Below are 23796 nucleotides of genomic sequence, written 5' to 3'. Positions count from 1 at the left end.
AATATGAGCGGGGTGTCAAAGTCTCCTACTGTTACTACAATCCTGTTGATTTCTCCATTTATGTTTGTTAGTATTTATTTTATGTATTTGGGTGCTTCTATATTAGATACATATATGTTGATGACTGTAAAATCCTCTTTGTATATTGACTCTTTTTTCGTTAAGTATTTTCTTTTTATACCTTTTTCTATATACTTTTTTATCTTCTTTATATAGTCTTTGCTTTACAGTCTATTTTGTCTGATATGAGTATTGCAACTCCCATTTTCTTTTCATTTCCATCTGCATTAAATATTTTTCCATCCCCTCACTTTTATTTTTAATTGGAGGGTAACTGCTTTACAATGTTGTGTTGGTTTCTGCTGTACAAAAACACAAATCATCCATGAGTATATATATTCTCTCCCTCTTGAGCCTCCCTCTCACTCCCTACTATGATCCCTCTAGGTTGTCACAGAGCACCAGACTGAGTTACAGAGCAGCTTCCCATTACTTGTTTTACACATGGTGGTGTGTACATGTCAATGATACTATCTCAATTCATCTCACCCTCTCCTTCCCACACTGTGTTCACAAGATTATCTTCTACATCTTTGTCTCTAGAAATGCCCTGCAAATAGGTTCATCAGCACCATTTTTCTAGATTCTGTATATTTGCATTAGCATATGATATCTGTTTTCTCTTTCTTACTTACTTCACTGTATATCAGACTCGAAGTTCATCAACCTCATTTCAACTGACTCAAATTCATTTATTTTTATGGCTGAGTAATATTCCATTGTATATATCTGCCACAACATCTTTATCAATACATCTGTCAATGGATATCTAGATTGCTTCCATATCCTGGTGATTGTAACAATGCAAAATGAACATTAGAGCACATAGGTCTTTTTGAATTATTGTTTTCTCAGGATATATGCCCAGAATTGGGATTGCTGGGCCATATAGTAGTTTTATTCCTAGTTTTTGAAGGAATCTCCATACTGTTTTCCATAGTGGTTGTATCAGAGTACATTCTCACCAACAGTGAAAGAGGACTCCATTTTCTCCACACATTCTTCAGCATTTATAGTTTGTAGATTTTTTTAAATGATGGCCATTCTGACCAGTGTGAAGTGATAACTCATTGTAGTTTTGATTTGCATTTAGTGAGCAATACTGAGCATCTTTTTATATATTTGGTGGCCATCTGTATGTCTTCTTTGCAGAAATATCTGTTTAGGTCTTCTGCCCATTTTCTGATTGGGTGTTTTTTTCTTTTCCTTTCTGAAATTGAGCTGCATAAGCTTCAACAAAAAGAATAAAATAACTAGGGATAAACCTACTTAAAGACAGAAAAGATCTGTTGCAGAAAACTTTAAGATGCTGATGAAAGAAATCAAAGATGACACAGACAGATGAAGAGATATAGCCTGTTCTAGGATCACAAGAATCAATATTGTGAAAATAACTATACTACCCAAAGCAATCTACAGATTCAATGCAAGCCTCATAAAATTACCAACAGCATTCTTCACAGAACTAGAACAAAAATTATATAGTTTGTGCAGAAATACAAAAGACCCTGAACAGACAAAGAATTCTTGAGAAAGAAAAATGAAGATGGATAAATCAAACTTTCTGATTTCATACTATACTACAAAGCTATAGTTAAGAGTATATGGTACTGGCACAAAAACAGAAATATAGACAAAAGGGAGAACATAGAAAGCCCAGAGATAAACCTGTGCATCTATTGGCATCTTTGACAAAGGAGGTAAGAATATACAATAGAGAAAAGATAGTCTCTTCAATAAGTGGTGCTGGGTATACTGGACAGCTACATGTATAAGAATAAGATTAGAACACTTCCTAACAGCATATATAAAAAGAAACTCAAAATGGAATAAATATCTAAATGTAAAGCCAGAAACTATGAAACTTTTAGAGGAAGATATAGATAGAACACTCTGTGACATAAATCACAGCAAGATCTTCTTTGACCTACCTCCTAGAGTAATGGAAATGAGAACAAAAGTAAACAAATGGATCATAATTAAACTTAAAAGCTTTTGCACAGCAAAGGAAATTATGAACAAGGTGGAAAGACAACCCTCAGAATGGGAGAAAATAGCTGCAAACAAAGCAACTGATAAATGATTAATCTCCAAAATATACAAACATTCCATCCCCTCACTTTCAATCTATGTGTGTCTTTTTCCCTTAAGTGGGTATTTTATAGGCAGCATATTGTAATCTCGTTGTGCCTGACTCTTTTGTGACCTCATGTACTGTAGCTTAACAGGTTCCTCTGCCCATGGGATTGCCCAGGCAAGAATTCTCAAGTGGGTTGTCATTTTATTCTCCAGAGGATCTTCCTGACCCAAGGATTGAAGCTGTCTCTCTTTTCTTGCAGGGAAATTCTTCACTGCTGAGCCACCAGGGAAGTCCACAATGGGATATTACTCAATCATAAAAAGGAATGAAAGAGTGTCTTTTGCAGAGACATGGATGCAGCTAGAGGTTGTCATACAGAGTGTGTAGTAAATCAGAAAGGGAAAAACAAATATCGCATGATACAGCTTATATGTGAAATCTCGAAAAATGGTAGAGATGAACTTATTTACAAAGCAAAAATAGTTACAGATGTAGAGATCAAAGATATGGTTACCAAGGGAGGAAAATGGGATGGATGAATTGGGAAATTGGGGCTGAAATATCTACACTACTGTGTATAAAATAGAAAACGAATGAGAACTTCCTGTTTAGCACAGGGATCTCTACTCATTGTTCTTTTGTGATTTAAATCAGAAGGAAATCTAAAAGAGTGGATAAATGTATTTGCATGATTGATTTACTTTGCTTAATAGCAAGAAACTAACAACATTTGAATAGAACTATGGTTGAATGGCATCACTGACTCGGACATGAGTTTGAGTAAGCTCTGAGAGTTGGTGATGAGCAAGGAAGCCTGCTAAAGTCCATGGGGTCACAAAGAGTCAGACATGACTCAGAGAATGAACTGATATGCCAATAAATATTAATAAAAACAAAACATTTTATCAAGACTGTGAATAAGAAGGGTGTCTACTCAGTGGTAAATTATCTGTCTGCAATGCAGGAGATGTGGTTTCTATCCTTAGGTTGGGATGGTCTCCTGGAGAAAGACATGGAAACCCATTCAAAAATTTTGTCTGGAAACCACATGGACAGAAGAGTGTGGCAGGCTACAGTCCATGGGGTGGCAAAGAGTTCATCATGACTTAGTAACTAAACAACAACAATAATGTTACTTTGCCCAATTATTGATAAGCAAATATTTATTGACATATTAAACCTTGCTTTCTGATTGATTCTTTGTTTTTTCCTTGTTTCTTTCTTTTTGTGGTTTGGTGATTTATTTTATGCTTGTGTTCTCTTGATTTTTTATGAATCTATTGTATGCTTTTGATTTGTGGTTTCCCTATTTTTCAAGTATGTTAACACCTTCCTATATCTGATAGGAATATAGGCTCAAACACACTGTAAAAAAAAAAAAGAATCTGCATTTTCTTACTCTTTCCTTATATTTTATGATTTTGATATCATTTTTTACAGCTTCATCTTTATCCTTTTGCTGTTCTTTGCATTTATCATTGATTTCAAAAATACATTCTTTTTTCTCTATCTCTGTTTGATCTGTGTACTGGCTAATTTAAGTGATTTACTTTCAAATTATGATTTTCTTCTTCCTATATCTTCTTGCTTCTTTTCCACTTAGAGGAGATGTTTCATATTTATTGTAGGATAGTTTAGTGTTACCATATTCTTTTTAGCTTTTACTTGTCTGAGAAATTCTTTGTTTCTCCTCCTTTTCTAAATGATAAACTTTTGGATAGAGTATTCTAGGTTTCAGATCTTCCCTTTCAAGACTTTAAATATATTCTGCCACTCCCTTCTGGTCTGCAGTGTTTCTGTAGGAAATCAGCTGATAGCCTTCTGGGAATTTCCTTGTAATGAACTCCTTGCTTTTCTCTTGCTGCCCTTAGAATCCTCTCTTTAATGTTTGCCATTTTAACATGTCTTGCTGTAGGTCTGTTGTGGTTCATCTTGTTTAGAACCCTCTGTGCTTCCTGTATCTGAATATATGTTTCCTTGATTACATTTGGGAAGTTTTCAGCCACAATTTTTTCAAATACATTTTCAGTCCTCCTTTCTCTTTCTTCTCCATCTAGAACCCTGATTATGTGTAGACAGGCACACTTTATATTATCCCATAGGTCTCTCATATTGCTTTCATTTTTTCCCCCAATCTGGCTTTCTGTCTGCTATTCTGATTGGTTACTGACCATTATTCTATCTTTCATATCACTTATTCTTTCTTCTGCATTATTCATTTTGCCTTTAGCTCAGTTTTCATCTCAGTAAATGACTTTTCTGATTTTTCTTGGCTCCTCCTTATAGTTTCTAGTCCTTTTTACTGTAATCTGCATTTCTGTCCATATCCTTTCTTAATTTCTTCCATTTGGAACTAAATGTCTATTAGAGTCAAATGGTCTGTTTCATTGCTTGTTCCTTCAGGGGAATTCTCCTGGTCTGTTAACTGACAGTCGTTCCTCTACTTTGTCATTTTGCTTATATTTCTCTTGTGAGTTTATCAGAAACAATCATCTACTGCAGTCTTAAAGAGTTATTTATATGCAGAAGCTTCTCTATGTGGCTTGAATGGTTTAATATTTTTCTGGTATGAAGGCTGTTTTTGGTTTGGAGGCTTGCTGTCTCTTTCCTTAGCATGTGCTGGCCATTATCCCCTTGATAAGGCGTGTGCAAGTACACAGCTCACGCAGGCTCCCAGAAAGAGAGAAGCAGTGGTTGGCTCCTGGTCACAACCCTCACCAGCAGTCTGATCCTACCTCTGGAGTCTGAGATGACAGCAGTGGCTCATACCTACCCCTGGAGCTTGTTTTGCTGGTGCCTTGGTCCCATCACTTCATGGGAAATAGACGGGGAAACAGTGGAAACAGTGTCAGACTTTATTTTGGGGGCTCCAAAATCACTCCAGATGGTGATTTCAGCCATGAAATTAAAAGATGCTTACTCCTTGGAAGGAAAGTTATGACCAATCTAGATACCATATTCAAAAGCAGAGACATTACTTTGCCAACAAAGGTCCATCTAGTCAAGGCTATGGTTTTTCCAGTGGTCATGTATGGATGTGAGAGTTGGACCGTGAAGAGAGCTGAGCGCTGAAGAATTGATGCTTTTGAACTGTGGTGTTGGAGAACTCTTGCGAGTCCCTTGGACTGCAAGGAGATCCAACCAGTCCATTCTAAAGGAGATCAGTCCTTGGTGTTCTTTGGAAGGACTGCTGCTAAACTGAAACTCCAATACTTTGGCCACCTCATGCTAATAGTTGACTTATTGGAAAAGACCCTGATGCTGGGAGGGACTGGGGGCAGGAGGAGAAGGGGACAACAGAGGATGAGTTGGCTGGATGGCATCACCAACTCGATGGACACGAGTTTGAGTGAACTCCAGGAGTTGGTGATGGACAAGGAGGCCTGGTGTGCTGTGATTCATGGGGTCGCAAAGAGTCGGATGCGACTGAACGACTGATCTGAACTGAATTGCCACCTCAGAGTGAGTGCAGAGAAAGAAGCTCCTGTGGTGGGCCCACCCCTCTCCTCCCACACCCGCCCAACAATATTGCCCTTCCTCCCTTCTGGGCCCACACCTCCTCTCATACCACACCCTAGCCTCCTCAGGCTATCTCCATGCAGCCAACCCCAGTCCTCTTCCTTGGGTGTGACTTCCAAAGCACAAGGCCCTCACTACCTCAGCAATGAGTACCTCAAGCTTGGGAGTGCTGGGCAGCATTGACTGTGCTAGTCTCTCTCTGCTTTGGCCTTGGTGAACCAGTTACTATGCTCTCCTCTGAGGCTGCAAAGCTGCCTCTCTGTCCCTGCTGATCTGCCTGCCAGACTTGAAGTAGAAGGACTTCCCTTCATGCAGAAAAATTTTCCCTTTCACAGCTCCCTCCCAAGGACACTGGTCCCATCCTGATTCCTTTTTCCCTCTCTCCTTTTTTTTTTTTTTTTTTTAAAGCTGTTTTCTTTTGCCCTGCCCAGAGATTTTCTTCCCTTTTTGGAAGTCGGAGGTCTTCTGCCCATGTTCAATAGATGTTCTACGAGAACTCTTCCATTTGCAGATGCATAGTTTATGTATTTATAGGAGAAAATGAGCTCCATATCCTACTCTTCCACCATCTTGATCCAGTGTCAAATAGGAGGGCTTTTAAAAGCTCAGGCATATTACTGGGGATCTAGAAGGACATGTGCTTGTGTAGAACGGTGTGAACAACCAAGGAAGACATTGAGGAAACCATAATTCTTCATCAATGGCTGATTCTCAGTCTGTGTTTAAGCATCAAGTGGAAGCCAAGGCAGAATATTACACTTGGAACATATAAGAAGTGCACCAACATACACAAATCTTGGTCAAATTATGTGCTGACCACTAGTTAACAAGGCACAGACCACAGTAACCCACACAGAAAAGAAAAAGAGCCTTTACAGAATTACTCCAAGAAAGTCACTAAATCCATAAACAGCAACAACAGCAAACCCTGGAAAAAGCAGAGGATCTGATTTCCAGTGTAACTATATTATATTTTTTAAAATTTCCAGCATTCAACAACAACCAAAATTATAAGATATGCAAAGAAACAAGAAAGTATGGTCCATACATAGAAAAAAGCAATCAATAGACTATATCTTTGGTAACTTGTAGATATGGAATTTATTTAATATATTCTTCAAATCAGTCATTACTAATACACTTAAAAAATAAAGTAATAAAGTGTGAAATAAACTATGAAATAATGTTTCACCAAATAGAAAAATCAGTAAGATCAAAATTATTTAAAAGAACCAAATAGAAATTCTCAACTTTAAAAGTAGAGTAACAAATGAAAAATTTGCTAGAGAGGCTTAATAGAACATTTGAGTTGGCAGAAGAAATAATGAGTAATCTTGAAGATGGGTCAACTGAGATTTTCTAGTGCAAGAAACAAAAAAAATAAGAACAAATCATATGAGACGTGGGATATGATCAAACATAAAAACATATATAGATAGATACATACACAGATAGATAGAAAGTATTGGGAGTACCAGAAGGAAAAGAGAGAAAGGGGCAAGAGAATATTTGAAGGAATAATGATTGAAAATTTCCCTAGTTGCCTCAATAAAACTGAATCCCCTTACATGTGTGCAAAAAATGAAGTTTCCAATGTGTATAGGACCAAGATCTACATATACGTAATATATAACATACAAAGTTCTTCCAGATATTCTTCAGATTAATCTCTTCTATTGATAACATAAAGATTAAGAACACACTGTTATCTGAAATTATGGCACAAATATTCATGCAAGGTATTTAATAAGGAACAATTGTTACTAAGCTTCTTTTTCATTAGATGTGACACTAATCTCATTAAGCAAACTTTGTTGGATAAGAGAGATCCAAAGAGAAGAACACATTTTAAAGATAAGCAAATTCAATGTAATTGATCTCTGGAGCTTATTACTGAACACAGGCAGTATACAAAAGGACTAATATGCTTGCTTTGTTCCTCTTCAACCTTAAGGTATGGCGAAAGAACAGATAACTATATAAGTACAACCTGTCATATTAATTTCACTGTCTATTTCAAGCCTTAATATGGGTTTCTGAAAGACCCAGATAGAAAAATTGCTCCATTACTCCAACTTTGTCTTTGCCTGGGAAGGATTCTTGGGATAAATTTGCTGCACTCCCCTCTAAATATCCATTGTCTGCTAGCTATATATAGCACCTATCAAGGTAATGCAAACATATTTTATGTGTTTGTTTCTCCCATTAGACAGGGAAGTTTTCATTTATCTCTCCATCCTTTGGGTCTAATAAAGAGTGCAGAATGTAGAAGTTATGTGAAAAATATCTTATGCATAAACTAATAAACAAATGAATGTGTGAAATACAACTGCTTTAGCCTAGTAAGGCAATAGGAGGAGATTTCTCCACTTAAAGGAGATCAATTTTAGTTTAGTGTCAGTTTGAAGGAAAAGTTATCATTATTGACTAAGTACTGAGATATTCTCCTTTGCTATTGATGTATATTAAATTTAAATAATTACAGAAAGTGTAACAGATGACAAACCTCAAGGATTAATAGTGCTAGAACATACGCTCAACAAATATGTGGCGGTTAAGTGGCAAAGTAGGTTTAAGTCAGAAATAACTAATGTGTTTGCTTTGATAACTTGGATTTCTTTAATGACTGAATCATACTTTTTCATTTCCTTCAGTCTTCATCTAAACAACAGTTAAGATGTTCAAACACACTAAGCAAAAAAAAAAACCAACTTATTATGTAACACCTTGCTGACACAACTAAAATGCATAGTTTTCTCTTTTTATTAAAAAAGGGTTGAAGAGAGTGAGAACAAGATGGAGGAGGAGTAGGTGGATGTGGAGTACATCCCTCTCCATGGATACACCAGGAATACACCTTCAGACACAGAAGTGCATGCAGAACACCAGCTGAGAGCAGACAGGAGTACCCAACCAGTAGAAAAGAATATATAGAATCATGCAACATTTGGTAGGATGAAGGAACTGGTGGGGGGGTGGGGGGGAAGGAGTGTTAGTAGAACTGGACCTGTCCTCGGTGGATGGGAGTACTGAAGCAGGGGTCTGATCCTCACATCAAGGCAATTGTCTGAGTCAGAGGAGAAACATTCAAGGCTGAGAGTGAAAACAGCTGATCTGTGGCAGCCTAAATGGGATGAGAATCACAGTCCTTGACACAGCCATACATATCCCGGACAGGGACGCTGGTCCCCTGGAGGGCACAGTGGCTGGGAGCTGGAGTTTGGGGATTGTGGAGCAAACCCATTGTGAGTGCTGCTATTGACTGTGGAGAGACTGTGAGGGGATGTGAGGGAGGAAACTGTGGTGGAAAATGCCAGTGGAGGAATGCCAGGCAGCCATGGAAGCAAGGTGATACTGCTGAGTCACGTGTAGGGGATGGAGCCATCACCATAGCCTCTCTCTCCCCACATGCCAGCATCAGCAGCGGAATGATAGAGAGGCTGGCGCATCAAATGCCTGATGCACTGACCTACAACATAGGACCCTACGCAGGGTGCTCCGTGATTGATATGCAAACTACAGAATAGGACCCCACCCAGGGTGCCCCTTTAAGTGCCTCATGTGTCAATCTACAGAGTAGGACCCCAGCCAGGGGGGTCTCTCTATTACCTGATGCACCGAACAACAGAGAAGGACCCCAGGCAAGGGAGCCTTCTAAGTGCCTGAATGGGCAGAGCGATGGGTAAAGACTGGCCAAAGAGGCCTTCTAATCGCCAACTACAAGAGTCTCTTTAAAAAAGACTCTGATAGGGCCCTAACTCCTGTGGCAGAGGCAGTCGATGTCCCTGCACAATTGGCACCACCAGGGTCCCCACAAGCCAAGCAGCTGTGCAATCTTCATGCTCAACTCTCACTGGGGCAGAGCTGCCACAGGCAAAAAAATGTCTTGCGTCTACACATGCAGGGTTGCTTCGGTCATGTTCGATGCTTTGCAACCCTGTAGACTGTGTCCTGCCAGCCTTCTTCATCAGGGAGGTGGTTCTCCAGGCAAGAATACTGGAATTGTGGCCAATACTGGTTGCCATACCCTTCTAGAGCACTATATTTCCTACTGCCCTAGCCACCAACTCCCCTGAGTAACTGGTGCTGCCAGAACTTCTGAAACCGAAGCAGCTGCACCACCTCCACTCCTGGCCCTCACAGGGGCAAACTCAAGCCCTCCAGGAGAGCCTCAGGAACAATTCCCAGTAAATCACCTACTGTAGAGGTGGAAATAAAACCACAAATGAAACCCAGGGGCAGTGTGGCTAAGGAAGAAGACCCAAAACCTTCCCACCAGCTGTACAAGCTACAGATTAAATCCACACGATCAACTAGGAATCAGTAGCCGAATACCTGAAGCAGAAAAACAAATCAGTAAGCTGGAAGATAAAATGGAGGAAATAACTTCTGGAGAGCAGAATAAAGTAAAAAGAATGAAAAGAACTGAGTCTCAGAGACTGGGACAATATCAAATGCACCAACATCAAATTATAGGGGTCCCAGAAGAAGAAAAGGAAAAGAAAGGATATGAGAAAATTTATAGTTGAAAATTTCCCCAACATGGAAAAGGAAATAGTCAATCAAGTCCAAGGGGCACAAAGAGTCCCATACAGGATAAACCAAAGCACACACTAATCAAAAAAACAAAGACTAAACACAAAGAAAGAATATTAAAAGCAGGGAGATCAACAAGCAACATACAAGGGAAACCCTATATGCTTAACAGCTGATCTTTCAGCAGAAACTCCGCAGGCCAGAAGGGAATGGCAGGATATAATTAAAGTACTGAAAGGGAAAAATCTACAGCCAAGATTACTGTACCTGGCAAGGATCTTATTCAAAATTGATGAAGAAATCAAAAGCTTTTCAACAAGCAAAAGGTAAGAGAATTCAGTACCACCAAATCAGCTTTACAACAAATGTTAAAGGGACTTATATAGTTAAGAAATACAAGAGAAGGAAAAAGATCTACACAATCAACCCCAAACAATTAAGAAAATGACAATAGGAACATACATATCAATAATTACTTTAATTGTAAATGGATTAAATGTTCCAACCAAAAGACACAGACTGGCTGAATGGATACAAAAAGGAGATCCGTATATATGCTGTCTACAAGAAACCCACTTCAGACCTAAGATGCTCAACATTGCTCATTATTACAGAAAACCAAATCAAAACTACAATGAGATATCACCTCACACTGATTGTGGTCAGAATGGCCACAATCAAAAAGTCTTCAAACAATAAATGCTGGAGAGGGTGTGGAGAAAAGGGAATGCTCTTATGGGAATGTAAATTGATACAACCACTGTGGAAGATAGTATGGAAATTCCTTAAAAAACTAGGAATAAAACCACCATCAGTTCAGTTCAGTTCAGTCACTCAGTCATGTCCGACTCTTTATAATTCCATGAATTGCAGCACTCCAGGCCCCCCTGTCCATCACCAACTCCCGGAGTTCACTCAAATTCATGTCCATTGAGTTGGTGATGCCATCCAGCCATCTCATCCTCTGTTGTCCCCTTCTCCTCCTGCCCCCAATCCCTCCCAGCATCAGAATCTTCTCCAGTGAGTCAACTCTTCGCATCAGGTGGCCAAAGTACTGGAGTTTCAGCTTTAGCATCAGTCCTTCCAAAGAACACCCAGGACCTGATCTTTAGGATGGACTGGTTGGATCTCCTTGCAGTCCAAGGGACTCTCAAGAGTCTTCTCCAACACCACAGTTCAAAAGCATCAATTCTTCAGTGCTCAGCCTTCTTCACAATCTAACTCTCACATCCATACATGATCACTGGAAAAACCATAGCCTTGACTAGACGGACCTTTGTTGGCAAAGTAATGTCTCTGCTTTCGAATATGCTATCTAGGTTGGTCACAACTTTCCTTCCAGGGAGTAAGCGTCTTTTAATTTCATGGCTGCAATCACCATTTGCAGTGATTTTGGAGCCCCCAAAAATAAAGTCTGACACTGTTTCCACTGTTTCCCCAACTATTTGCCACAAAGTAATGGGATCAGATGCCATGATCTTAGTTTTCTGAATGTTGAGCTTTAAGCCAACTTTTTCACTCTCCTCTTTCACTTTCATCAAGAGGCTTTTTAAAAAGTTCCTCTTCACTTTCTGTCATAAGGGTGGTGTCATCTGCATATCTGAGGTTACTGATATTTCTCCCGGCAATCTTGATTCCAGCTTGTGCTTCTTCCAGCCCTGCATTTCTCGTGATGTACTCTGCATAGAAGTTAAATAAGCAGGGTGACAATATACAGCCTTGATGTACGTCTTTTCCTATTTGGAACCAGTGTGTTGTCCCGTGTCCAGCTCTAACTGTTGCTTCCTGACTTGCATACAGGTTTCTCAAGAGGCAGGTCAGGTGGTCAGGTATTCCCATCCCAGCAATCCCACTCCTAGGCATATACTCTGAGGAAACCAAAATTGAAGAAGACAGATGTATCCCATTGTTCATTGCAGCACTATTTACAATAGCTAGAACATGGAAGCAATCTAGATATCCATTGACAGACAAATGGATAAAGAAGTTGTACATAAACACAATGGAATAAGACTTAGCCATAAAAATGAACCCATTTGAGTCAGTTCTAATGAGGTGAATGTACCTAGAACATATTATACAGAGTGAAGTAAGTCAGAAATAGAAAGATAAATATTGTAGTCTATCGCATATATGGAATCTAGAAAAATTGTACTGAAGAATTTATTTACAATGGAGAAAGAGACATAGAGAATAGACTTATGGACATGGGGAGAGGGGAGGAGAGGTGAGATGTATGGAAAGAATAACATGGAGACATGTTACCATATGTAAAATAGAGAGCCAATTGGAATTTGCTGTATAGCTCAGGAAACAAACAGGGGCTCTGTATCAACCTAGAGGGGTGGGATGGGGAGGGAGATGGGAGGGAGATTCAAAAGGGAGGGGATATATGTATATCTATGGCTGATTCATGTTGAGGTTTGGCAGGAAAAAACAAAGTTCTGTAAAGCAATTACCCTTCCATAAAAAATAAATTAATTAAAAAAAAGGATTGAGTAGGAAGGCAAAACTTAAAGGCTGAAGCTCAAGGAAAAATAAACATATTAATATTGGATATTTTTTAAATAAGAAAATGTTTCATAGGCAAGAATTTTAAATCAACAAAGTAGATTCAAATGACCATGTGATTTGAAGAGAAATATTAGTTAATCTCAAAAACCAATCTTCTCAATAAGTTTAAAGATTCTTATTTATATTGGTAACCTTTGGTAATTATCTTTTGTAAAAATCTATATTTTAAAAGCATAAATGTACTTATTCCAGAAAAACATAAAGTAAAATTCCTCTTACCTCATATACATTGAACTGTGATTGCCCTCTAGAAAGTTCCCTGTAGCTTGTTGTAAACTCTCCAATGAAATCATGACTATAATTAAGGAGAAAATACATATAGTATTAGCTTTCAGACATTTGTTAATTATATATTAAAACTTTAAATATATATTCTTATCATGAAAAAATTCTTGATATTACTATGAAAATAATAATAATATGATAATTTAAAACACACTGATACTTTTTTATGTATACCCCAATTACATTTTGTTAGCATTCAAAAATATTTCATTTATCACACCAATGTTAATATTTCAAATAGGTTTATTAGTGTCAGTAACTCATATTTCAAAAGCATTTCATTTATGCTATCCTAATGATTAACTATTAACTAGGATGAGATTTTAAGACACACAAAATTTATTATCATACATATCAATAATCAAGAATATACAAAATATTCAAACTTCCCTTTTTAGTTTTTATAACATGCTGCTGCTGCTAAGTCTCTTCAGTGGTGTCTGACTGTCTGCGACCCCATAGATGGAAGCCCACCAGGCTCCCCCATCCCTGGGATTCTCCAGGCAAGAATACTGGAGTGGGTTGCCATTTCCTCCTCCAATGCATCAAAGTGAAAAGTGAGAGTGAAGTAGCTCGGTTGTGTCCGACTTGTAGGGACCCCATGGACTGTAGCCCACCAGGCTCCTCCATCCATGGGATTTCCCAGGCAAGAGTACTGGAGTGGGGTGCCATTGCCTTCTCCTTTTATAACATACTCAAAGTTAAGAAAGCTGAGTGACTTTCCCTGGTGGTCTTGAAGCTAAGACTTTCTGTTCCCAGTGTAGGAGGCCCTGGTTGGGGAACTAGATTACACATGCCACAAAGATTCCAGTGTCACAAATAAAGATCCTACAAGTTGAAACTAAAAAAAGATCCTAAATGCCACAATGAAGATCAAAGATCCCAACACAGAGAAATAAATAAAAAGAAAACGAAAGATGTTAATTTCATCTCCATATTCTCAGCATCTACTTCAGTGCCTGGTAACCCATGGGCATTATTGAATGTTGCAAATATATTCAAGTCAATGTCACAATCATGCTGTAATCTTACCTTACCTGTAATATTAACAATTTTGCTTCATATGAATTACCTTTAGTACAAAATAATGGGACAAGTGTTGAGCATATTAGCCACTCCTACTCTATTCCTTTGAAACAACTCTCTCTGAGGGTAATACTGATAACTGTTATTTTGCCATAAAATTGCACCCACATTATAACCAAAAAGATATAAAAAAAGAGACAGAATATTGACTTCTCTAGGCATTTCCAATGGTTTTCCTGAAGGAAATCCTGCAACCATCCTTCAGGAAATGGATGCTGCCTATTTTCCTTACAATCATCAAATTAATATTGCATATATGTACAAACAGAAAATACATACTGAATATAGCTTATCCTTTTCTATCATCATGTTGCCTTGAGTAAGTCACTTTGGGATCTTTATGTATTCATCTAAAAATTGGAGGCAATGCCTATTTCCTGTTTTAAAAATCAGTTCAGTTCAGTCACTCAGTGATGTCTGATTCTTTGCAACCCCATGAATCGCAGCGCGCCAGGCCTCCTTCTTCATCACCGACTCCCAGGGTTCACTCAAACTCACGTCCATTGAGTCGGTGATGCCATCCAGCCATCTCATCCTTGGCCGTCCCCTTCTCTTCCTGCCCCAATCCCTCCCAGCATCAGAGTCTTTTCCAATGAGTCAACTCTTCCCATGAGGTGGCCAAAGTACTGGAGCTTCAACTTTAGCATCATTCTTTCCAAAGAAATCCCAGGGCTCATCTCCTTCAGAATGGACTGGTAGGATCTCCTTGCAGTCCATGGGACTCTCAAAAGTCTTCTCCAACACCACAGTTCAAAAGCATCAATTCTTCGGCGCTTAGCCTTCTTCACAGTCCAACTCTCACATCCATACATGACCACAGGAAAAACTATAGCCTTGACTAGACGGACCTTTGTTGGTAAAATAATGTCTCTGCTTTTGAATATGCTATCTAGGTTGGTCATAACTTTTCTTCCAAGGAGTAAGCGTCTTTTAATTTCATGGCTGCAATCACCATCTGCAGTGATTTTGGAGCCCCCAAAAATAAAGTCTGACACCGTTTCTACTGTTTCCCCATCTATTTCCCATGAAGTGATGGGACCAGATGCCATGATCTTAGTTTTCTGAATGTTGAGCTTTAAGCCAACTTTTTCGATCTCCTCTTTCACTTTCATCAAGAGGCTTTTTAGCTTCTCTTCAATTTCTGCCATAACGGTGGTGTCATCTGCATATCTGAGGTTATTGATATTTCTCCCAGCAATCTTGATTCCAGCTTGTGTTTCTTCCAGCCCAGCGTTTCTCATGATGTACTCTTCATAGAAGTTAAATAAGCAGGGTGACAATATACAGCCTTGACGTACTCCTTTTCCTATTTGGAACCAGTCTGTTGTTCCATGTCCAGTTCTAACTGTTGCTTCCTGACCTGCATACAGATTTCTCAAGAGGCAGATTAGGGGGTCTGGTATTCCCATCTACCTAGATAATTCATTTGAATTTTTTCTGTGAGAGGCATATAATTCCTTATACAAGTCATCAAAATACATTTTTTTCCTGATTTTTAAGTAATATGATTCTAGATACTTGTATGTGTCTTAAAGAAGCTTTAATCAAAATAATATCTGAAGATGTAACAGGCTTATGAACTGATATTTGGAAGCCAGTATTATAAGATCTCTTTTCATATCTTCAGTTATTAAGGTACACATTTTTAAGAGTGTTTTTTTGTTTGTTTTTATTTCCTCAGTTCAATTCTGTTCAGTTCAGTCGCTCAGTTGTGTCTGACTCTTTGTGACCCTATGAGCTGCAGCACAGCAGGCCTCCCTGTCCATCACCAACTTCCGGAGCCTACCCAAACTCATGTCCATCAGGTTGGTGATGCCATCCAGCCATCTCATCCTCTGTCATCACCTTCTCCTCCTGCCCTCAGTCCCTCCCAGCATCAGCATCTTTTCCAATGAGTCAACTCTGCATGAGGTGGCCAAAGTACTGGAGTTTCAGCTTTAGCATCAGTCTTTCCAAAGAACACCAAGGACTGATCTCCTTTAGAATGGACTGGTTGGATCTCCTTGCAGAATCTCAAGAGTCTTCTCCAACACCACAGTTCAAAAGCATCTATTCTTTGGCATTCAGCTTTCTTCACAGTCCAACTCTCACATCCATACATGACCACTGGAAAAACCATAGCCTTGACTAGACGGACCTTTGTTGGCAAAGTAATGCCTCTGCTTTTCAATTTGCTGTCTAGGTTGGTCATAACTTTCCTTCCAAGGAGTAAGCATCTTTTAATTCCATGGCTGCAATCACTATCTGCAGTGATTTTGGAGCCCCAAAAAATAAAGTCTGACATTGTTTCCACTATTTCCCCATCTATTTGCCACGAAGTGATGGGACAAGATGCCATGATCTTAGTTTTCTGAATGTTGAGCTGTAAGCCAACTTTTTTGATCTCCTCTTTCACTTTCATCAAGAGGCTTTTTAGTTCCTCTTCACTTTCTGCCATAAGGGTGGTGTCATCTGCATATCTGCATAAATTTCCTCAAAATATTCAAATATGGAAATGACATATCTCATAAAAATTCTTTGGCTAGATGCTTGAATACATTAATATATTTTTAACCATATAAGGCTCCAGAAGACTATGAAGCAAAATATCAGAATATCTGAGTTTTCAAGAGATACAGATCTAAGATATTAAGCAACATAAAAAGTACCAAGTGTACTTATGCTTACATATATTATCCATTTATAGAAGTCCTTCTTCTTTAGCAATAAGCACAGTAGGAACCTTGTCCTTGGAACCTATCCTAAAAATCTGTGAATTTCTTAGTGGAAAGCAAAGAACTATCCATTGAACTGAAAAAGAATAGTGTTTGCCTATCGGTTTTACCTTTGAGTTCTACTAACTCTGGGTAAATCATTAAGCTTCCTAGTAAAATTTTTTCACCACTCAAAATCATAAAATATATTTTTTTCATCCACATTAATGGAGAAGGCAATGGCAACCCATTCCAGTACTCTTGCCTGGGAAATCCCATGGATGGAGGAGCCTGGTGGGCTACAGTTCATGGGGTCGCCTGGAGTCAGACACAACTGAACGGTTGCACTTTCACTTTTCACTTTCATACACTGCGGAAGGAAATGGCAACCCACTCCAGTATTCTTGCCTGGAGAATCCCAAGGAGGGAGGAGCCTGGTGGGCTGCCGCTTATGGAGTCGCACAGAGTCCGATAGACTGATGCGACTTAGCACCAGCTGTAGCAGCAGCAGCATCCACATTTAAAAAAGCTGAATTGATTAACTTGAGTTGTTTTGAACAGAACACCAGAAATATATTTTGGGTTCTTGAAAGAAAGGTATTATCTTAAAAAATAGCCATATGTGCACAGTTTCAATATATGTTAAAATTAATTTGAAGTTAAATATAAATTTATAATACCTACAATCCATTTGTTTGTTTAAACTGTGCTAAAATATATACAAATATACTAGCATGTAATCTAAAGTAGTAATACATATATGGCCAACTCTTTCTACATGTTAAATATCTTATTCTATATAGTTAGTAAACAATTGAGATGGCTATGTGCAATTGCTTGGAATTTCAAAATTTAAAACTCTTATAATTGAATAATAATGAACTGGGATTATCAAACTATTCTGTCAGATAAATTTATACAACAAAAAATCACACCACAACATTCTTTCTTTCCCATTTTTATCCTGTCTCTATTTTATCTCTCTTTCTGACTGATCAATTGCAATGGAATATTAAAATTATTACAAAATAAATGTACTTGGCAAATCTATATAGTAAAGTTCTCACTGGCTGAATTTTAATAAACTGTTTTTATAGGACTTACTTACTGCTGTTTAATTTCATGTGTATTTGGAACACTAATTGATGATTGACAAGCACAGAGCTACACAACACATGTTGTTAACACATAATCTCAAATTATTTTGGTGTTTAGAATCACAGAGAAAATGGTAACTGCATACCAATAATCATCATATTGTATAAAGGACCAGCATCATTATTAACAAAAAGTCTTCATCACGTACAACTAGAAGTTTCATTTAATTGAAAGTTCTTTATAGCCAAAAAGGAATTGGCTTTAAATTTTCTCCCAAAACATTCATGAAGCAATCACATATATTTATATTGCTTCAAACAAAATTTTAAAGTATAAGGTTCTCCAATTTATGCCTTTAATTTATATTTTAACATCTTTCCAATTCTCTAGTCTCATATTTCTAATAGCCTGTTGCATGTCTCCACTGTGATACATAATTTTGAAAAGAAGAATTGGGGGTTGGAAAGAGAAAAGGAAATACATTGAATGCCAAAATCTGTGTGTTAAGCAATACATTTTTGAGAGAGATAAAGAGAAGCAGGGTAAAATGTAGTTACTGTAGTGGTAGTGAAGGTCACTCAGTTGTGTCTGACTCTTTGGGACTCCTTGGACTATACAGTCCATGGAATTCTCCAGGCCAGAATACTGGAGTGGGTAGCCTTTCCTTTCTCCAGGGGATCTTCATGACCCAGGAATCGAACCGGGGTCTCCTGCATTGCAGGAGGATTCTTAACCAACTGAGCTACCAGGGAAGCCCACATAGTTAGAACTTGGAAATATCTGAATCTGTTAGGAAGAGAGAGTTTGGCCAGGTATAAGAAGCACAACAGAATTAGGTGGATGTCATCTAAAATGTTTTCATTTTTCTGGCATCAGGCCATCAGGAAAGATTTAGTATTGTCTGATTGAGACTAAGCAAAAGCTAATAGAATTAACCATTAAAAAATATTAGAAAATTAATAACATAAAATTTAGAAATTAAAATATTAGAAGAATAATAAATTATTAATATTAGAAAACACTAAGCAAAAGCTAGTATTAGAATTTTAAATTCACCAAGTCCAAAACCAAGTCCATTACATTCACAAACATGGTTTAATTGTATTGATTTTCTGTTCTAAATCTCATAAAAACTAATAGTTTCAAATAACAAACATTTAGATTGCATCCCAAGCCTCCTGAAACAGGATCTGGAGAGGTTCTATTTTGAGAAAAGCTCTCCAGGGTATTCTCATGCAAGCCTGCAGTTGAGACCACTAGTGTAAATGGTCCAAAATGTTTCTGGCAATAAGAAAATTTCAACATATTTTGATCCTGACTAGAGAAAAAAATCAAGATTTCCTACTTCACAGAATGAAGATATCACTTAAGGTCATTACAAAGATGTGGAAAATATTCTTCAATTTAAGCAAAAGGTAAAAACTTTTGAATATGAATCAAAATCTTTGTGGATGTAGATGGTAAACTTAGCTAAAGTCACAAATATATAAATCAATGCAATATTTTATCCAGTAAATTTGAGGTAAAAAATGGTTTTCATGAATTAGGAAACAAGGTAAGGCTTTTTTGCCTTTTCTTCACTGGAAGCTTTAATACATTTCTCATGCATACTATAATATAAATAAGCTGTATTTTTTTCACACTGATTTTTTACAAAATTGCAAACTATAAGATAGGTTAAAGACACCATGAAATAACAAAAATGACAAAAAAAAAAAAAAGAGTTGCTTCAAAGTTGTTCACAAATATCAGTTTCTCAAAATGCCGTTGAGAACTCTGCTTTATTCATTGGGAGACTGTTCCTTCAAGAAGGCCAAAAGTCTCTTTAAATAAATTATTTTTCAATATTTTGAATAAAATAGAAACATAAACGTTTTCAGTTTAAGGACAAACAATAGGGATCTATAGAGATCCTAAGATTCAGAGGAAATGTTGTCAAAATGATCAGTAGTAAAACAAGTGTTACCTTATGTTTTATGGAGAATAAAGTGCTAACAAAAATTTCCTGTCTTATTGTTCAACTTTAAAAAAAGAACCAGACTCCTATACAGGGAAAATACAGATTGAATTTAAATATGCTTTTGATGTTTTTGTCACTTGAACCAGTAAGATGAAAGCACAATGTGTATTAGTTAAATGAGTGAGAAAAAATTCATTCATAGTTTCTATAAAGATGAATTTGAAATTTGGAACAAATGAGTGATCTGGGAGCTAGGTTAACTTTTGCCAGTCATTTACACTTAGGGAAGTGAAGTGAAAGTTTCTCAGTCATGTCCGACTCTTTGCAACCCCATGGACTATACAGTCCATGGAATTCTCCAGGCCAGACTACTAGAGTACCTTCTGTGGATCTTCCCAACCCAGGGATCAAACCTAAGTCTCCCTCATTGCAGGTGGATTCTTTACCAGCTGAGCCACAAGCGAAGCCCAAGAATACTGGAGTGGGTAGCGTATCCTTTCTCCAGGGGATCTTCCTGACCCAGGAATTGAACCAGGGTCTCCAGCATTGCAGGCAGATTCTTTACCAACTGAGCTATCAGGGAAGCCTAAGTATTTATTTTTGCAATATAGAATTCCATCTATTGGATCTTCCCAAGCTCATCTGAAGCAACCAGATTTTTCTGGACTTAATTGAAAGAGAATAATAGATTGTAACTCAGTAAAAAGACATCACATTTTCTAATAACAGTTAATCATACTACTATTACTTAAATTTGCATCTACTGCCAAAAATTTTCTAGATAGAATCCTTTGTTACATACCCTCCACTGTGTATCTGTCCCAGAAGGAAAATCTCTGCTTACTGACTTAATCATTTGTCTCTTAACTCCACATATAAAGAGGTTTAGGAACTGAGCTATCCAGTCACACTGTGGAAATGGCGAGTTGTTATGCCAAATTGATTCATTTATAATCTTGATATTTTTATACATTTGGCTGACATCTTTTCTTAACACCAGGACCCAGTCCCCACCACCAACAGTTAGCACCAATCCTGAGAACTTCCAGGCCAGACAAGCATCAGTATTGGAACTCAACTATACCTGGCAGCAGGCCACTAGTCAAGACACAAAGCAGGGCCTGCAGGTAGCCAGGACAGGAGTCAGCCCTGCCCACCAACATGCTACAGCAGTTGGCACTGACACAATAGAAAGGCCTACGCTCACAGAGGGGATCTGCAAGAATGATACGGTGACCAGAGGGAGGTAGGTTACTGGGCTCCATAGGATGTCTCCAACATAAAGTCACTTCTCCAAGACTGAGAAACATAACAAACCTACCTAAACACAAAAACAAGCACAGAGAATTAAACAAAATAAAGAGAAGAATCTATTCCACATAAGACAAAACCTCAGGGAAAAAAAAAAGAACTGGAATAAGGAACAGTACCAAGGAGAATTCAAGAATACCAATGATCATAAAAACACTCAACAAATTCAGGAGAGAACGTACAAATGCAGTGAGAAGTTTATAAAGACAGAGAAATATAAAGAAGGACCAAACAAATCTGAAGAACATAAAAACTGAAATTTAAAACTCACTAGAAGGACTTACTGGTAGATTAGATGATAAAGAGAAACAAATCAACAAATTAGAGAAGACGGGTAGTGAAAAACGTCCATGATGAATAGAACAAAAGGAAAAAAAGTTTTTTTAAATAGAGGACATTTTAAAGAGACTACTGGGACAACAACCAAGTGTATCAACACTTATACAAGAAGAAAAAAAGAGAGATAAACAGGCAGAGAAATTCGCTGATGAAATAAGCTCCAAACTTCCCCAGCCTGGAAAAGGAAATATGCTTCCAGGACTAAAAGCACACCTTCAGAAACAAGATGAACCCAAAGAGGTCCACAAGAAGATACACTGTAATTGAAATGGTAGCTCAAGATGGCAGTGTACCAGGTCATGTGCTTATCCCCTCTTACAAAATATCAAAATCACAACTAATTGCTGAACAACCACTGACAAAATATGATGGAACATACCTAAAAAAAAAAAAAAAAAAAAGATACACTACATCCAAAGACAAAGAGGATTTCACAATGAGATGGTAATAGGGGTGCAACTGTGATAAAATCAACCATATCTGCCAGGTAGGTGATGGACAAACTGGAAAATAATTATACCACAGAAGTTATTCCACAAGAGTAAAAGTCCTGAGTCCCATGTGAGGCTATCCAGTATGAGGGTATGGCATGGGTGGAGGAGCCCAGGAGAATCTAGCTTTGAAAGGCAGTGGGGTTTAATCACAGAAATTCCACAGGAATTGATGCTTTCAAACTGTGGTGCTGGAGAAAACTTTGAGAGTCCCTTGGACAGCCAAGGAGATCAAACCTGTCAATTCTAAAAGAAATCAACCCTGAATATTCATTGGAAGGACTGAGGCTGTAGCTGAAGCTCCAATACTTTGGCTACCTGATGCAAAGAGCTGACTCACTGGAAAAGACCCTGATGCTGGGAAAGACTGAGGGCAGGAGTAGAAGGGGGCAACGGAGGATGAGATGGTTGGATGGCATCATTGACTCAATGGATATGAGTTTGAACAAACTCTGGGAGGTAGTGAAGGGCAGCAAAGCCTGGCATGCCGCAGTTCACATGGTTGCAAAGAGCGGGACATGACAGCAACTGAACAACAACTTCCCAGTACTGGAAGGTCTCCTGTTTGTGGAAGGTGGCTGTGCCTCACTCCAGGGACAAAAAACGAATAGATGTACCTTGGGGAGTATCCATTGGTGGGAGTCCTCTTGGAGGTCACAATCTCTTCCTCAACACCTAGACCAAGTCATCAGCCTATAGGCTCCAGGACTGAGATATCTCAGGCCAAACAACCAACAGGGTGGGAATACAGCCCAACCCATCAGCAGAAACCCTGCTTAAGATTTTCCTGATCATGTCCCTGACCATAAGAGGCAGAAGAATCAGCTCCAGCCATCAGTGGGAAGGAACCAGTCCCTCCCACAAGGAAGCATTCCTAAGCCTCTTGCTCACCCTCATCCACCAGAAGGCAGACAGCGTAAGCAAGAAAAAGTACAATCCTGCAGCCTGTGGAAATGAGGCAGCAGATGAATATGTCCTAGATGAAGGAACAATATTCAAGTCTGATGAAAAGTAGATGAAATGGAGATAGGCAATCTACTTGAAAAAGAATTCAGAGTAATGATAAAAAAGATGATCCAAGATCTCAGAAAAAGAAGGAAAGCACAGACTGAGAAGATAGAAGAAATGATTAATAAAGACCTAGAAGAACTAAAAATCAAGCAAATATAGATGAATAATACAATAACTGAAATGAAAAATACACTAGAAGGAGTCAATAGCAGAATGAATAAGTCAGAAGAATTGTTAAGTAAGCTGGAGGACAAAATGATGGAAATCACTGCTGCAGAAGAGAATAAAGAATGAAAAGAAATGAAGACAGTATATGAGACCTCTGGGACATTAAATGCACCCAACCGTGCATTATATGGGTCCCAGAAAGAGAAGAGGGAGAGAAAGGACCTGATAAAATATTTGAAGAGATAAAAGCTAAAACTTCCTTAACATGGGAAAAGAAACAGTCACACAAGTCCAGGAAGAACAGAGAGACTCAGGCAGGTTAAACCCAAGGAGTAACATGCAGAGATAAAGAGTAATCAAACTGACAAAAATTAAGAGGAAAGAAAAAAATATTAAGAAACAAGGGAAAAGCAACAGATAACATACAAAAGAATTCAGGTAAGGTTATCAACTGATTTCTCAGCACAAACTCTTCAGACCTGAAAAGAGTGGCATGATATATTTAATGTGATGAAAGGCAAGAACCTACAACCAAAAGTACTGTACTCAGCACAGCTCTTATGCAGGGTCAATGGAGAAATCAAA

The 23796-nt window shown here is 38.2% G+C and overlaps 1 protein-coding gene across 2 annotated transcripts in view; it reads right to left on the bottom strand.

Annotated features, from left to right (window-relative positions):
- The window catches only part of CPNE8 (copine 8), a 257610-nt gene that overhangs the window by 66080 nt on the left and 167734 nt on the right, over positions 1-23796 (bottom strand). For both annotated transcript variants that reach the window (XM_018047942.1, XM_005680172.3), the window contains exon 11: positions 12989-13064. In XM_018047942.1, coding sequence (XP_017903431.1) covers positions 12989-13064 — 76 coding nt within the window. The remainder of the gene's footprint in view (positions 1-12988; positions 13065-23796) is intronic.

The sequence above is a fragment of the Capra hircus genome, chromosome 5, assembly GCF_001704415.2.
Source record: "Capra hircus breed San Clemente chromosome 5, ASM170441v1, whole genome shotgun sequence".
Lineage (NCBI taxonomy): Eukaryota > Metazoa > Chordata > Mammalia > Artiodactyla > Bovidae > Capra > Capra hircus.
Note: the sequence above shows the minus strand (reverse complement) of the source record. Positions and strands in the feature narration are given on the sequence as shown.